This window comes from Mustela putorius, unplaced genomic scaffold (genome assembly GCF_011764305.1).
Source record: "Mustela putorius furo isolate JIRA1106 unplaced genomic scaffold, ASM1176430v1.1 tig00000874_pilon_pilon_pilon, whole genome shotgun sequence".
Classification (NCBI taxonomy): domain Eukaryota; kingdom Metazoa; phylum Chordata; class Mammalia; order Carnivora; family Mustelidae; genus Mustela; species Mustela putorius.
This window is the reverse complement of record NW_025421505.1, coordinates 8763139-8777001: the sequence shown is the minus strand read 5'-3', so window position 1 is coordinate 8777001 and position 13863 is coordinate 8763139. Positions and strand designations below refer to the sequence as shown.

The 13863-nt window shown below is 58.1% G+C and overlaps 3 protein-coding genes across 3 annotated transcripts; 2 read left to right on the top strand and 1 right to left on the bottom strand.

The window, feature by feature from the left end:
- Nucleotides 1-656: 656 nt before the first annotated feature.
- CPXM1 (carboxypeptidase X, M14 family member 1) lies at nt 657-6981 on the bottom strand. The gene is made up of 14 exons (XM_045086052.1): nt 6798-6981; nt 5337-5498; nt 5058-5167; nt 4796-4935; nt 4605-4695; nt 3872-4022; nt 3484-3572; nt 3044-3167; nt 2746-2942; nt 2486-2665; nt 2103-2400; nt 1787-1926; nt 1122-1224; nt 657-1018 (listed from the first exon to the last, which is right to left on the bottom strand). The coding sequence occupies exons 1-14, from the start codon at nt 6979-6981 to the stop codon at nt 777-779; spliced, it is 2211 nt and encodes a 736-aa protein (XP_044941987.1). The 3' UTR covers nt 657-776.
- Nucleotides 6982-9639: 2658 nt separating this feature from the next.
- CUNH20orf141 (chromosome unknown C20orf141 homolog) lies at nt 9640-12844 on the top strand. Its single transcript, XM_004772909.3, is given in 4 exon segments — nt 9640-11826; nt 11829-11900; nt 11903-12047; nt 12143-12844. Coding segments are annotated over 4 exon segments (498 nt in total). The 5' UTR covers nt 9640-11783; the 3' UTR covers nt 12381-12844.
- Nucleotides 12845-12880: 36 nt separating this feature from the next.
- TMEM239 (transmembrane protein 239) lies at nt 12881-13638 on the top strand. Its single transcript, XM_004772910.3, has 2 exons — nt 12881-12985; nt 13119-13638. The coding sequence occupies exon 2, from the start codon at nt 13130-13132 to the stop codon at nt 13586-13588; it is 459 nt and encodes a 152-aa protein (XP_004772967.1). The 5' UTR covers nt 12881-12985; nt 13119-13129; the 3' UTR covers nt 13589-13638.
- Nucleotides 13639-13863: the final 225 nt, after the last annotated feature.

Genomic DNA, 13863 nt, shown 5'->3' with positions numbered 1-13863 from the left:
TCCAATGTCCAGCATTACATTTTTCTCTGCTTGAAATCCCTGAGTGAGTGATTTCCCTGGCAAGACACAGGCTGACACATAATTTGCCCCTCAGTCTAAAAGAAACGAATCGAATCTTGTCATTTACCAACCCTCTCCAAAAATGGCTGTCGAAAGAAATTTAAACATGCCCAGCTATCCTGTCTTCCTTGGCTGGTCTCTCCTGCTTGGAGCTCTCTGTCCATACCCCACACTTGGTTCACCTCCCATCAACCCCCCGAGAACCTTCACCTCTGTTGCATCCTTGATGTCCGAGTCCCTGCTGAAAGGCAGTATTTCACACCCAAGTATGTAAGCCCATCTGTGCTCCCACAGAAACCAGCCTCTGCCTCAGCATGCCTCACACCGCACTGAACTATCCCCTCTCTTCGCTGGGAGCCCCAGGAGGTTGGGAGGGCCCGGCTTATCCTTGACTCCTTGCATGCTTGGCCCTGAACACGGTGCCTTGTGATGGCTGGATGAGCTGCTCTGGTAAGCCCTAGGTTCAGGAAGAACCCAGGCGGGATCTTTCCACACGAAAGCAAGCAAATATGCGAGGAATAGGATCGGGGAGAAGGGGAAACTGAGGACTGGCCCAGCGGCAGGACCTGGGATACAGAGACCACAGGAAGACTGGCTGAGGTGCCAAGTAGCTTTAATGAGCCTGAGCACCTCTTCCCCCATTCTGTCCCTCCCTCCTTCAGTTCCGGACAGGTCCAGCCTGCCCAAGGCTCGAGGGCTCTTCCCCTGGACACATGTTAATTCTTCTGCCCTCTCAGCCGCTCCAGCCGCCTCCGAAGGTCTGGGGGCACCTTGGCCCCGGCTGCCAGCAGCTCTCGAAGTCTTTGCTTGGGAGTCTTGGTGAGGTGGAAATTGCAGGGCACTGGGCCCTCTTCAAAGGGAACCCAGCACTTCCTCGTGGCTGTGTGGTAGCCCTCAGCACTAGCAGTCACCACATAGTCCCCTGGGGTCAGCAGGCGCCAGTAATCCCCGCCCCATGCTGACAGGAGTGAAGGACAAGATCAGGATCCGGGGACTCTCTGCTTCTGACCCAGCCGAAAGCTGACCCCTCCCACACTTCTGTCCTCCTGTCTCCCACACACCTGTCGTGACGTCATGGTTAATCCCTTCCACAGCAATGACAGCATCGGCAATCCCCTGCTCCGTGTCTTTGTCCCGCACGACTCCCGTAATGCCCATTCTCACCTGTGTGGGGGTGGGGGGGAAAGGCTATCAAACCTTCTCCTTCTGCTTGCGAATGTGACCTTCACTTCATTTTCTGGCTCTGTTCCGGGCAAAGTCGGGGATGGCAGGTCTATGCTCCTAGGTGGCCACACTCTGGTAAAAATAACTCCCAACTGATAAACTGCAGGTGGACGGGGAGCTATGAACACCTGGCTGGAAAGCCTGTCTTTGGGTTTCCCCAAGTTCAGCAACCTTCGGTATCAGGCTTATCATTTTGCAACCTTTGGAAATTACACTTACGGAACAGGAAGCACCCATGCCAGGGTCCCCCCACCCCCCCGCCTTTGCATAAGGGGTCTCTGCTGGGAACAGTTTCCTGGGACAGCTCTACGGCCCAGGGCTAGACGGCTGTGGACTCATCTAGAGTCCTGGCTCATCATGTCAGAGGCCGTCCTGCTGGCAGACTGTGCTTCCCATGGGGACCGTGGGAGGCCCCTCAATGGGAGCTGCAACCCCGGGGGGACAGCGGACAAGACGGCAGCAGTGACATGGGCAGGCGGGGGCAGAGCAATTCAGATCCCACCTGTTCCAGGTAGGTAAGGAGGGCTTCTTTGTTGTTCTCCCACTCCTGGGGCAGCTCGTTCTCGTGAGGAAATTTGTCACAGGACAGCTCCACGGTGATCTCGAAGCAGTTGGTGTGCAGGTAGCTGAAGTCATTCATACCTAGGGTTACCACAGAGGCTGGAGCCTGGGGGACAGGGGGATGGGGAGCCCGGTCCTCCTGGGGCCCTCCTCAGGAGCACACTTCCCCGAGGGCATTGACACTAGGTGGACGGAGCACACCGCCTGACAGGGGCAGGGCTACAGGCACAGGGCTAACTCTATCCTGAGGCACATACTCCCAGGAACCGTGTGCCAGTCAGCGCCGTTGATGATGTTGCCGAGGGAGGAGAAGTCCTGGCTGTGGCAGGGTCGGCGGTCTGGGTCCTGCATAGCCCAGTTAGTGCCTGCATAGACTGTGCTGAGCCAGCGGAACACAGCATCATCGGGGGTGGGCGTGAGTTCACGGGCGGCCCACGGGGTCCGGGTCATGTCGAATGGGTAGGACACCACAAGCTCACCCCCGTGGAGGTTGGCACTCAGCACGAAGGGAATCCGCTGCATCCACTCGATTACGGCTCGCGTTTCGGGAGCCACCTAGACAGGTGCGGGTCAGACAGGGGTGGGAGACAGAGACAAGAGCCCCCCGGGGAGCCCTCCACCACAGGCCCAGAATACTCACAGTGGCGTTGGGCAGGGTGTAGTAGGTGGGCAGGGGCAGGTGATGATTGGGGACGGTGTCAGGCACCAACCCATCATCCTCTGCTTCCCACAGGGGCGTGTTGAGGTCAGCAAAATTATGGTTAAGGTCAATGCCCTGCTGGTTCCAGCGGCCCTCGGCCCAGCCTACCAGCTCCGAGCCCTGCACGGGGAGCGGCTTGTTCAAGCCAAGCGGGCACCAGTGCAGAAGGGGCAGGGCGGCCCTCAGCCCAGCCAGCCTACCCGGCGGAAGGCAGTCTCATAACCATCAGGATTCATGGAGGGCAGCAGGTGAATACGGGTCTCAGTGAGCAGCCGGGTCACTCGCGGGTCCCCTCGCAGGTACTCGTGGCACAGGAACTGCATCAGGAGCAGGAGCAGCTCCCTGCCCAGTGCCTCATTGCCATGCATGCCAGCCACGTAACGCACCTCGGGCTCTCCTGGGAACAAGGTGGGGGGGTGGGGTGCCGGGGTTCGGAGCTGGCGCATGCGCACAACCCCACCCTGCGCCTGCCTCTCCCAACTCAGAACCCGCCAGTACCCAGCTCGTGCTCGCCAGGCTGGTCCGACATCTCCATCACATACAGCTTCAGGCCCTGGTGGCTCTTCCCGATGCTGTAGACGCGGGTGATGTTGGGGCATTTCTCGTTCACCTGCTTCATCAGCTGGAAGGGCAGAGCAGTGTGGGGTGTGTGAAGATCAGACCCCAGGGTCAGATCCCACGTGGCCGGGGAAGGACTCACAGAAACCAGTGGTGGCTCACACACGGGGACATATAGGAGAGGAGAAGTAGCAGACCAGAAGGAAGGGAAGTAACATAACCAGGGGAACTTGGGGGTAGAGTTTAGGGGTCAAGGGGAGAAAAGGGTGAGACAGTGGGGAAGTGGGGACATGAGGACAGTCCTAGCAGGTTAAGCCCTGGGAAGGGGACCTAAGATCCGCCGCTCTTCTCTACCCCGGCTCATAGGGGTTATGTCTGACCTTCCTCATGGCCTTGTAATTGTGATGCCGGAAGTCCAAAGGGTCAGAGGATCCCAGTGCAGGGGCCTTAGGGAATAGGTCATTTGGATCTGGTGGAGAATGAATTCATGGTAAAGAGGATCCGTGCTGGAGTTTTTTTTGTTTTGTTTTGTTTTACGATTTTATTTATTTATTTGAGAGAGAGAGAGGGAGATAATGAGAGAAAGCATGAGAGAGGGAAGGGTCAGAGGGAGAAGCAGACTCCCTGCCGATGCAGGAAGCGATCCTGGGACTGCAGGATGAGGACCTGAGCCAAAGGCAGTCGCTTAACCAACTGAGCCACGCAAGTGCCCTCCCCCCGCCGCTGGAGATTTTACCCTGGTCATCCAGCCCTTGTCTGACTGCCCACCTGAGACTGGGCAGGCCAGGATCTCTGCCCGGAGGCATGACGCGCCTCCCTGAAGCCAGGTCTGGGGCAGCAGGCGAATGAAGCGGGCCACCTGGGGCTCGGGCAGGAGGTTCAGCACTGGTGTCTCTGGGTCTGAGTTGGCAGGAAATACCTGGGGACATCAATTGCTTTGGGGGGACAGCTCAAAACCCAGCAAACCTGGCCCAGGGCCAGAGAAAGAACTCAGGCCTCTAAGCTCACCACCAAACCTACGCTGGTGGGCTCAGCTGGAGACTGGCACTCTAGGACAAATACAGAGTCACTGCTAACCGGTAGCCCTCGGCAGCCAGGCTTTCTGGCTTGGACATAGCTTATGAAATAGACCAATAGGGGCCCACCACTCAGCAGCAGCCAGCCCCACACTATAGTCTGGTATAAAAAGGGGTCTGTGAACTGGGACAGCCAGAGCCATGTGGAGGTGAGAAGTGGGTTGGAGGCCCATCACCGGAGAGGGTGTTTCAGCAGGAAGCTGTGGCATGAAATGGGGCCCATCCCGTGGAGAAAGTACCTGGGGAGGATGTGGGCACGTTCCCAAGCAGCTTAGCCCCCAAGGCTGCCTGGTGGGTGCTACCCATTCTGACAACCCCCTTTCTCCTAGGATGCCAAGTGCACATCCATTCCTTGACCTCAGAGAAGCCTCAGCCCCACCCAGTACCCTACACGGTGGGGGGGCAACCACCACAGGGCCACTCACCGCCTCCATCCCACTGCTGCGGTTCCTACTCCCCCACCACGTCTGACTGTCATTGCTGAACTGGACCTTGTATGATGTGACCCAGTCGTACCTGGGGCAGGAAGCGTGGGGAGAGATCATCGGTGGCCCCAGGACACCCCCCCGCTCCTGAGTCTGCCTGAGACTTCCTGGACTGGGCTAGTCTGCCTCACCTCCAGATGGAGTTCCTGCCCTGTGTGATGATGCCTGAGAAGCGGGTGGGGTGCCTTGCATCCACCTGAAACCACGGCTTGGTGTCCTGCTGCTCGGCGCACCAGGCCCCGTCATAGAGGTCACCATCCTCCAGGCCTGACTGTGCACAGGACAAGGTGATCAGACCCAGCTGAACAGCAGAGAGCAGGCCAGGGATGAGGGAAAGGGAAGGGTAGGGAAGAAGTTCTAGGAGGTGCCCTGCTCAGAACCAGGGCTGCTGACCTGAATGTTGAGCCGTCCCCGGTGTGGTCCAAGACCGAAGGACTGGCTACTGGACGCCTCGAGCTGGCTGTCTGAAACTCGCAGGGACTCCAGGCCCAAAGGGGGACAGCCTGGGGCAGGGACAGAGCAGTGAGATGGGACCAGAGAGAGCATCCAGGGAAGGTAGGAAGCCGAGCCCATGCTTGCCAGTGTGCTGGGGGGCATGCCTACGCCTCTGAGGCCAGAAGTGACATGAGTATGCACCCCAGGGGCTGCAAGTCTGGGCAGGTGTAGCAGTACCTGGGTCCTGCTCCTCTGGGAGGTCAAGGGCTCCTGTAGTGGTGGTGGTCACCGGAGGTCTGGCAGTTGCCATGGGTCTGGGGCGAATTAGTTTCTTTCGTTTTTTCATAATGACCTTCTTCTTCTTGACGATGCGAACCCGGACATGTGGTTCTGAGGTCCCTGGAGACCACGGAGGCACAGAATGGCCAAGGGAGTGGTCTGCTAGCCCAAGAAAGCAAGCCCCAGGCAGCAACCCCCCAGCCCCTGTATCTAAAGCGTGGACTTAAAGTCTGACCCCCACCTGCCTCTCCCACCACTTCCGTGGCTCCTTCTCCTTGACATGACTGCATGTTTGGCCGGCCTCATCTCCAACCCTCTCCAGTGGAGAGTTCCACCCAGCCCCTAGGAACTGATGGGTTGCTCCAAGGAGCTGAGTTTGGCCTTGGTTGACCCTCTCCATCATACCATCCACCACCCCTGATCTTATTGCTCAATTCCCAGTCTTTGAGTTTCAGCCCAGGAGCCTTCCTTAGCCCTAGACCCAATCTCATGCTCCAAAGCCCAAGTTGGCCTCTATCGCTGCATCTGCCCCCTGGCCTGAGATGTCCTGTCCTCAGACTGCCTGCCCCAGTGCTCGGGCTTTCCATGGCTGGACCTGTGTCCTGCTTGCCCCGTAGTACAGCACCTTAAACAGGTTGGATGTTTCTAATTCCCCTCACACCCAGCTCCATGGGTACTTCCAGAACGGGCTGTACATTTTTGTATCTGGTGACCCACGCCTTTCCACATACAATTTCCTTTTCCTCCTCTCTTTAGCTCTTCCTGACTCAGAGAGATCCACCTTTCAGGACCCAGTTCCACTTGCCTCCTCTGAGAAGCCCTCCTTGATTGCCATCCTTTTGCCATCCTCTTCCAGGCACTCACAGCTGAAGTCAGGAAGTCAGGCAGCCTGTCTCTCCCCGACCCCTGCTAGTGTCCCATTCCTCCAGGCAGCTGGCAAAAAGGACTCTCCTGCCTTGCTCTCCCTCTTTCCTTCCAGCCCCAGCCCTCAAGCTCTGTCCTAAGTCTAGCTCTGCACGTTTTAAATTTTAGTCTCAGGGCTTTTGTCTGTCCCTCTTTCTCCCCTTCTCCTGGCTGGGTCTCAGTTTCCTCATCAGTGAAAAGGTTTGGGGCTGGAGAGGCAGCATCCTACTGGCTCCATCCCAAGACTGCTGACTTGGTCTGGCTGCGAACTAGGGTTGCTGAGTCAGCAGCCATAGTGGGGGGGGGGGGGCGGTAGAGAGGGAGGGAGGGAGGGAGGGAAGGAGTGGATGTGTGAGTGTCCGGAAGGGTCGGCACACAAGCTCCAGGCAGGGGGAGTGTGTGAGTTCGTTGTGTGCGTGTGTGTCTGTCCGGGAAGGGTGGGCACACAGCGGACGGGGGAGAAGGTTAACCGGCCAGCCCGAGAAGCGGGGGGGAGCCCTCGGTCGGGGCGCTCACCGTTATCCTTCCCCGGGGGCGGCTGGACTGGGCTGCTCTGCGGGGCCGGGGTCGAGCCACGAGCCGGGCTCCAGGCCTCGGTCGTAGCGGGCGGCGCAAGTCCCAGCACGGAGGTGCCGGGCGTCGGCAGACCCAGACCGACGGCAGGCGCGAAGGTGGCCAAGGCGAGCAGGAGACCCCACATGGCGGGATCCAAAGGTGCGGACGCGCGGGGCTCGCGTTGGTCGGTGGGTTCGTCTCTTCCTGCCCGGTGCTCTAGAGCCCCCCCGCCCCTTCCTGCCGCCGCCACACGCCCCCTGCGGCTCCGCCCGCCCACAGCCCTCTCGCTGGCTTCGGACCCTGGAGGGGAGGGGATATGAGAGGAGGGGAGGGTCCAGGCGGAGCGCGCGGGGCGCACCCCCGGAGCGGCCTCCCCGGGTCTCCGCACCCACCGGCCCAGCCCCGCCCCATCCGGCGTCCCGAGCTCACCCGCCCCACTCTGGCGCTGCGGTCTGCAGTTCGCACAGCCCCTCGGCACCCCTCCCTGATTTCACTAAACCCTGTGAGGCGCCCGGCCCACAGTGGGCACCTACTTTGCACCGTGTACCACGCCGGGCGCTTTGCACATGGCCTCTCAATCAAACCTCATTTTACAAACAGGTAAACTGAGTCTCAGAGCTCCCTACTGACTTGGCCAAGATAGCACAGCTGAGAACTTTGGGGAGGAAACTACTACCCGAGAGGGAAATCCATCCAGAGCTACAGGCCCCCTCCCAGGGCGGATGGGTCAGAAAGAAGAGGGGAAACCGAGGCACGGGGTGGGACGGCGATCAAGGGGAGGACCAGCCCGCCCTCCAGGAATCCTTCTGAAAGACAACTCGAGGGGCCCAGCCAGAGACCGCGCTTCCCACCGCCAACCCCCTCCTCCGGCCCCGCCTCTCTTCTCTCCTCCTTCCCCTTCCCTCCCCTCCTCCTTTGCTCGCCGGCTGCCACGTTCCGGGGTTACATAACTCGAGGAGAGAAGCCGGAGCAGATACCCAGACGGCTGGGGACTGAGGTGGAGGGACCCGGCCTGATGCTCGCCAGTTCCGCCCTCTCCGCCGCCTCCCCTACCGCCGCCTCATTTTCCTCTGGGGGCCGGCAGCCTGGGTCTCTGCGGGCGGGGGCTGCCCCAGATCCGGGGATTCCAGAGCACAGAGCCTTTCCCATCCCGGTTCGCTAGCCCTCTCTAACTCCCCCACGCCAGATCGCCTCCCAGAAGGATGGCAGTGGGTCCGCTCCGCGCCTCTGGCCGGTGCTTTGTACTTGCGAGAAGCCCGCTGGGGAGATACTGCCATCCCCACCAAGGAAGCGTTGCCCAGACGTGGCCAGGAAGCCTCTGGAGCGTGTGCCGCCCTGAGCGATGATTTTTATTTTATTTTATTTTATTTTATTTGTAGGGTCTCTATGTAAAGAATCTGAATCACCCCAAATCACCATACCGACGGCTCAATCTCACGTGATCTCTCGAAAGAAATCCCACGCCGAACCCCTGGATCTAGGTCCCCAGGGGCGACCTCACAAACACCAGCTCTGGAGCCCCTCGAGGTACCTGGCCCAACCCACGCACTCTGGATAGAGAGCCCCCGAAAGGAGTAACCGGGATAGGGCCCATGGGGTACCTCTTCTGCCCTGGAGCGCCCTACCTGGATAGCTAGGTCCCAGGCACCAGGGGGAATTAGAAAAAGACACCAAAGGAGCGCCAAAGCCAAGGGTTCAGGAAGCGCTGGGTTCGCTGGGTCAGGGGTAGAAAGACAATATTGTACACTGAAGTTTCCTCCGGGGGTGTGAGGTCAGGACAGGCTCCCATAGAGCTAGAAGTGAGTCTGAGCAGGTCCTGAGGGCTGCTCCCCATCCTCGAAAGCCCAGTCTGGCCACTACTCTGTCTCTGGCCCCAACCTCACCCAAGTTTGCCAGGCAGGTGTGAGGGGGTAGAGGGGGGACCCGGCTAGAACATCTCAGCCTCCTGAGGCTCCCACCCACAGCAGCTAAATCAGGTCAGGTTCTTCCTTGCTTCAGTCCCTGGGGGCTCACCTGTGAGGCCCTTCCTGACAGAGTTCTTCCCCACCCACACCTTTCCCACCTCAGCACCCTGGGCTCTTCCCCTGGCTTGCATGCCTCCAGCGCACTGGCATCTTAGCAGTACCTCCAATGCACCAGCCCCATCCAGCCTCAGGGCTTTTGCACTGGTTCGCCAAGTTTGCGTCCTGGTCCTACAGATTGCTTTTCTGAGTATTTTTTTTTTAAGATTTTATTTATTTATTTGACAGAGAGAGATCACAAGTAGACAGAGAGGCAGGCAGAGAGAGAGGAGGAAGCAGGCTCCCTGCTGAGCAGAGAGCCCGATGTGGGACTCAATCCCAGGACCCTGAGATCATGACCTGAGCCGAAGGCAGCAGCTTAACACACTGAGCCACCCAGGCGCCCCTACAGATTGCTTTTCATTGTCACCTGTTTCAAAAGCCTTCGCTGACCATTCTGGTGAAAGCAAGCCCCATCCTCTACACACACTCTATCCTCACACCCCGTTTTATTATCTTATTTGTCTTCAAGGCTTTCAACACTGTTTGAGATTATCTTGTTTTGTTATGTGTTGTGTGTTCACTGTCTGGGTCCCTGCTCCCAGCAAGGTTAAACAACACCCCAGAAGAGCTTTTTGTGCCCAGATGTTCACCGCTCAGGGCATAGAACAGCACCTGGTCCCTAGTCAATGCTCAAAAATGATCTGCATAAGGGCATTTGGGTGGCTCAGTCATGTAAGCATCCAACTCTTGATTTTGGCTCAGGTCATGATCTCATGGGTCATGAGATCCAGCCCCAGTCAGGCTCTGTGCTCAGTGGGCTTGAGATTCTTTCCCTCTGCCCCTCCCCACCACTTGCACTGCTGGCTAAATCAATCATTCCTTGGGTGGGGGGCAGAGTATCTGTGTAATATATTCAAGGTTAGAGAAAACTGAGCAGGGATGAGGTGGACTGACTATCCCCAACAGCACGAGTTTCTGTGGGAGAGGAGATGCCAGGGCAATGAACTAGGAGACCTGACCCCCACAAGGGACTGGCAGGATGGCCACTCCCGGCCAATCCCGTAGGGGCTTGGAACTGTGGGATGCTGGTACCCTCTATACCTCTGTTGCCATTTCTTAATTTTTCTATGTCTAAATGTTATCTTTAGGTTTCCTGCTATGGAATTAAGGATTTTGCTTTCCTACCACCCTCCCCAACACGTATCTCCAAGCGCACAAACAAACTCCTTCCATCCTTCCAAAGAGCTAAGTCACTGGAGTCAATATTCAGTGCTTATATTATGACCATGTAAATATTATTGTCCAACTTTGTGTGTTTCTGAAGTTAGCAATTGCTTTGTTTTATCATTTGTTTGGTTTTCTAGGCATCAATTACTAATTTAATCCCAAAGCGACCAACAGAACTGAACATTTTGAACATCTCTAAAAACCAGAGATAATCTCATTTTCTCCTGGAGACATGCCTCCTGGAGCATCTGGCTTTTGATTCCAGCCCGGGTTGTTTGCTTTCTTCACTCGGAAGCACAGCTGACACCCTGAGCCTCTTTCATCATTGCTTTCCTGTGTTTAGCCTCATTTCTTGACTCCCATATTGTCCCCTTGTTATGCTGAGACACATCCTCCAGTAACTTTCTAGAAAAGAGTGTATGTGAGGTCAGATTTTTGAGAACGTGCATGGCTTAAAATGTCTTTATCTACTCTCATACTTGAGAATCATTTGGCCATATCTATGTTTTTAGGTTGGAAATTATTTTCCCTCAGAATTCTGCGGGCATTGCTTTATTACACTGGGAGGAGCCAGAGCAAAAACAATCAATGAATGGTCCCAAGAGCCAGGGGCATTGGCTCTGTGTCAATGTCAAGTTCACCAGGCTTGAGTCTTTGGACAGGGGCTGCTAGAGGTAGATATGCTGCCTGATTCCTGCATCTCCTCTCTGAGGGGCTGTATGGCCACCAGCCCCAACATTTTTTCCTCGAAGTATGATATGTGGACAAGGATTCTGTTCTTAGTTACGATCTCTTTCACTCTAGCCTCGTAAGTCACTAATCTGAGATGGGCTGGAACCTCTGTAGCCACCAGCCATTTACTGATCATCATGGGGATAGGCTTCCTTTTCAGATGATCAATCCCTTCCTTATATGTTCATTTGCCTTACTTTCATTCTCAGAGGGGAACTCTAACTTTCAGTTTGGGGGTTACTATGGTGCAGTCCTCTTACATTATCGGTGCCGTTTCTGGAATCTCAGTACATGGAGCGCTTCCCACAGACCACAGGGCTTAGAAACAGCCCCCTCCTGCCTCACCCTATAGCAGTTCCATGGCAGCCCAGCCCCAGAAAGTTTCATGGTGCTTCCGGGAAGAGCCGGTCTCTGCATTTCAGGGCTTCAGTCCTGAAAATCCCCCCACAGGGGCCCACAGGCAGCCCCCAGCTCTCAGGGGAGAGAGAGCTGCCGACAAGAAGATTGAATGATTGTCCCTGGACACACAGCTCTGGGAACCCACAGGAGAAAGAAAGCAGCCCTTCCCCTCTTGCTCAACTGCCCACTTAGAATGCCTTTCTGGTAACTCAGATCCTCGCTGGGGCGTCCTGGGGCAGGGAATTTGCGAAGGCAAGAGGATGAGTCTTGGTTCTCAGAAATCATTGACTCCCTTCTGCTCAAGTCCCGCCTAAGCCACCAACTGCTTAGGAGGCCAAAACCAGCAGCAGCTCGCTCTGTACCCCAGGGCTCCACATAGCAGTAGGTCACAATGCCCCAGCTGCCCAGTCCCAGAACAGCTGACTGAAGGGGGAGGTGAGGAGGGTGTGGAGGGGGTGTGTGTGGGATGGGGGAGATTCCCACGGAGCGGTCTAGAGTGTCTGCCAGGGCCTCACCCCCTCCCACACACCCTCCCACCCCTACTCTCTCCCAACACTAGTCCTTCCTGTCCCCTCCACCTCCCTCCATGACCCAGCTCTGCTTACCCAGGCCCAAAGCCCTTGCTTATCCTACCCAGTCCTTCCCAGAGGCCTGCGTACTGGCGAAGGGTCCTATAGTCCAGTGGGTCCATGTATGTCCCCCTGGGGCCTAGCACGGCCCAGCTCTGGGACAGCGTCCTAGGGTGGGGGGCACTGGGGCTGACGATTCGTGCAGTCTCTTCCCCAGCTGGCCCAGCCTTGCTGCTGCTGCTGCTCCTGGTCAGCTTCCTGGCCTTTGACCTGCTCCACTGGTGAGTGTGCAAGCAGCCTGGCAGGTAGACAGGAGTAGGCAGGCCAGCAAGCGGTCCACTTCCCGAAGCCCGGCCACCGCCCTCTCTCTCCGCAGGCCCACAGGCCGCCCCCAGCCACAGCTCACACTTCTCCCGGGAGGCCAGATTCAGGGGGCCGGCGAGGGTCCAGGACAGCAGGCGGCTGTACTCCCACCTCCAGGGACAGTCACAGGACGACTCAGCCCCCAAGAGGCTCTGCTCCTGCTTCTCCTGGGCCTGGGGCTGCTCCTGGGAGTCCGCGGCATGCCCTGGGCCCTGCTTGGCCTGGCTTTCTGCCTCCATCCTTGGGCCTGAGCGCCCTCCAGAAATACACTGACCATGCTGCTTCCCCAGATCACCTTTCCCTCTGTCCTGGGTTGAGCAGGCAGTAGGGTACCCCTTTATCTCCGGCCTGAACTGCAGGGGACTTTTGGTATCTTGGTCTAAGTCTGAGACAGAAATAGAAGGCGAGCTAAGGGACAGGGAGCCCGGGGCAGGTGGTGGCTGCCACCTCTGAGCTTGTGAGTTGTGGGTGGCCAATCTGGCCTCTTCTGTGGTTCCAGAGAGTGAGTGTCTGGAAAGACTTACAAGAGAACAGAGTGGGACTGGATATCAGTTAGCAGGGTGGGAACAGGGATCCAAAGAGGGCTTCCCACAAGAAAGCACAAGCATCTGCCTCTGCGGGCTCACCAGACCCCCCTACCAGCCTGCCGGGTCCATGGAGAGAGATTCAGGTGAGCCTCCCATCCTGCAGTGGCTCCTCTCTTGGCTGGACCCCACCCCCACCCGGGTCACAATGGGGATCCTTAGTGGGGGGCGGGCCGGGAAGAGCAGTGAGGGACACTGGGGGCTCTGCTTGGGCTCCTAGGCCATCCTGGGTGCTGCAGGAAGCAACATGACATAGGGGGCTCTGCCTAGAGGTAAGACCCAGGCCCCAGCTCAAAGCCCCAGCCCATGCATGCTGGTACCCTCCCGACCCCTGCACCCCCATCTGCCTGGAGGTCCCAGGTGCCTCCAGGGCTGCTGCTGCAGCTGGCCCGGCCCTCTCCCCAGGTGCACCAGCTATGACGCAGCAGCCGCAAGTGGAGACAGATGCCATCGGGGCCGGTGAGGGGCCACCTCGGGCCGTGCCCTGGTCGGCCTGGGTCACGCGGCAGGACTGGGTGCGCTGGTGCCTGTGCTACGTGCCTCGGAGCTGGGTCCAGTGGTGGGCCACGTCGGGCTGGCGGCAGCCACTCCAGCGTGTGCTGTGGGGGCTGGAGGGCTTCCTCTACCTGCTGCTGTCCCTGATGCTCTGCCATGCGCTCTTCACCACCGGCTCCTACCTGCTGAGCTCCCTGTGGCCCGTCATGGCCGCAGTGTGGCGCCATCTGCTGCCTGCCGTCCTCCTGCTGGTGCTCAGCGCCCTCCCCACCCTGCTCTTCTCTGCCTCTTTCCTGCTGCTTTTCTCCACGCTGCTGAGCCTCATGGGCCTCCTCACCTCCATGTCTCACCCAGACTACACTCAGGACTTGGACCAATAGAAGGGCAACCCCATGCCGCTGCCTGTGTCTCTTGAGCCCTGGCCTAGGGCCTGAGCCCCCCCCCCCCCCCGTGGGGGCAGTGGCTTCAGCAGCCCCACCCCCACAACGCCCCCTCCCCAACCCTCCAGTCCCTAGCCCTGCTTGGGCCAGGCGTGATGTGGCCAGAGCTGGCCAGGGAGTTTGGCCTCACCTCTAGCCACCTCCCTCCAGCCGATGTTACAGGTACTTGGTGTGGGGCTTTGAGAAGAGGGGCAGGGCGGAAGGGTGAGCAGGGC

Coding starts and splice junctions, on each gene's coding strand:
- TMEM239 (XM_004772910.3), top strand. CDS start 13,130: ATGACGCAGCAGCCGCAAGTGGAGACAGATGCCATCGGGGCCGGTGAG.
- CPXM1 (XM_045086052.1), bottom strand. CDS start 6,981: ATGTGGGGTCTCCTGCTCGCCTTGGCCACCTTCGCGCCTGCCGTCGGT. Junction 4,023..4,604: donor GCAGCAGTGGGATGGAGGCG/GTGAGTGGCCCT, acceptor TGATGTCCCCAG/GTATTTCCTGCCAACTCAGA. Junction 2,666..2,745: donor ATGAGACTGCCTTCCGCCGG/GTAGGCTGGCTG, acceptor CTCCCCGTGCAG/GGCTCGGAGCTGGTAGGCTG.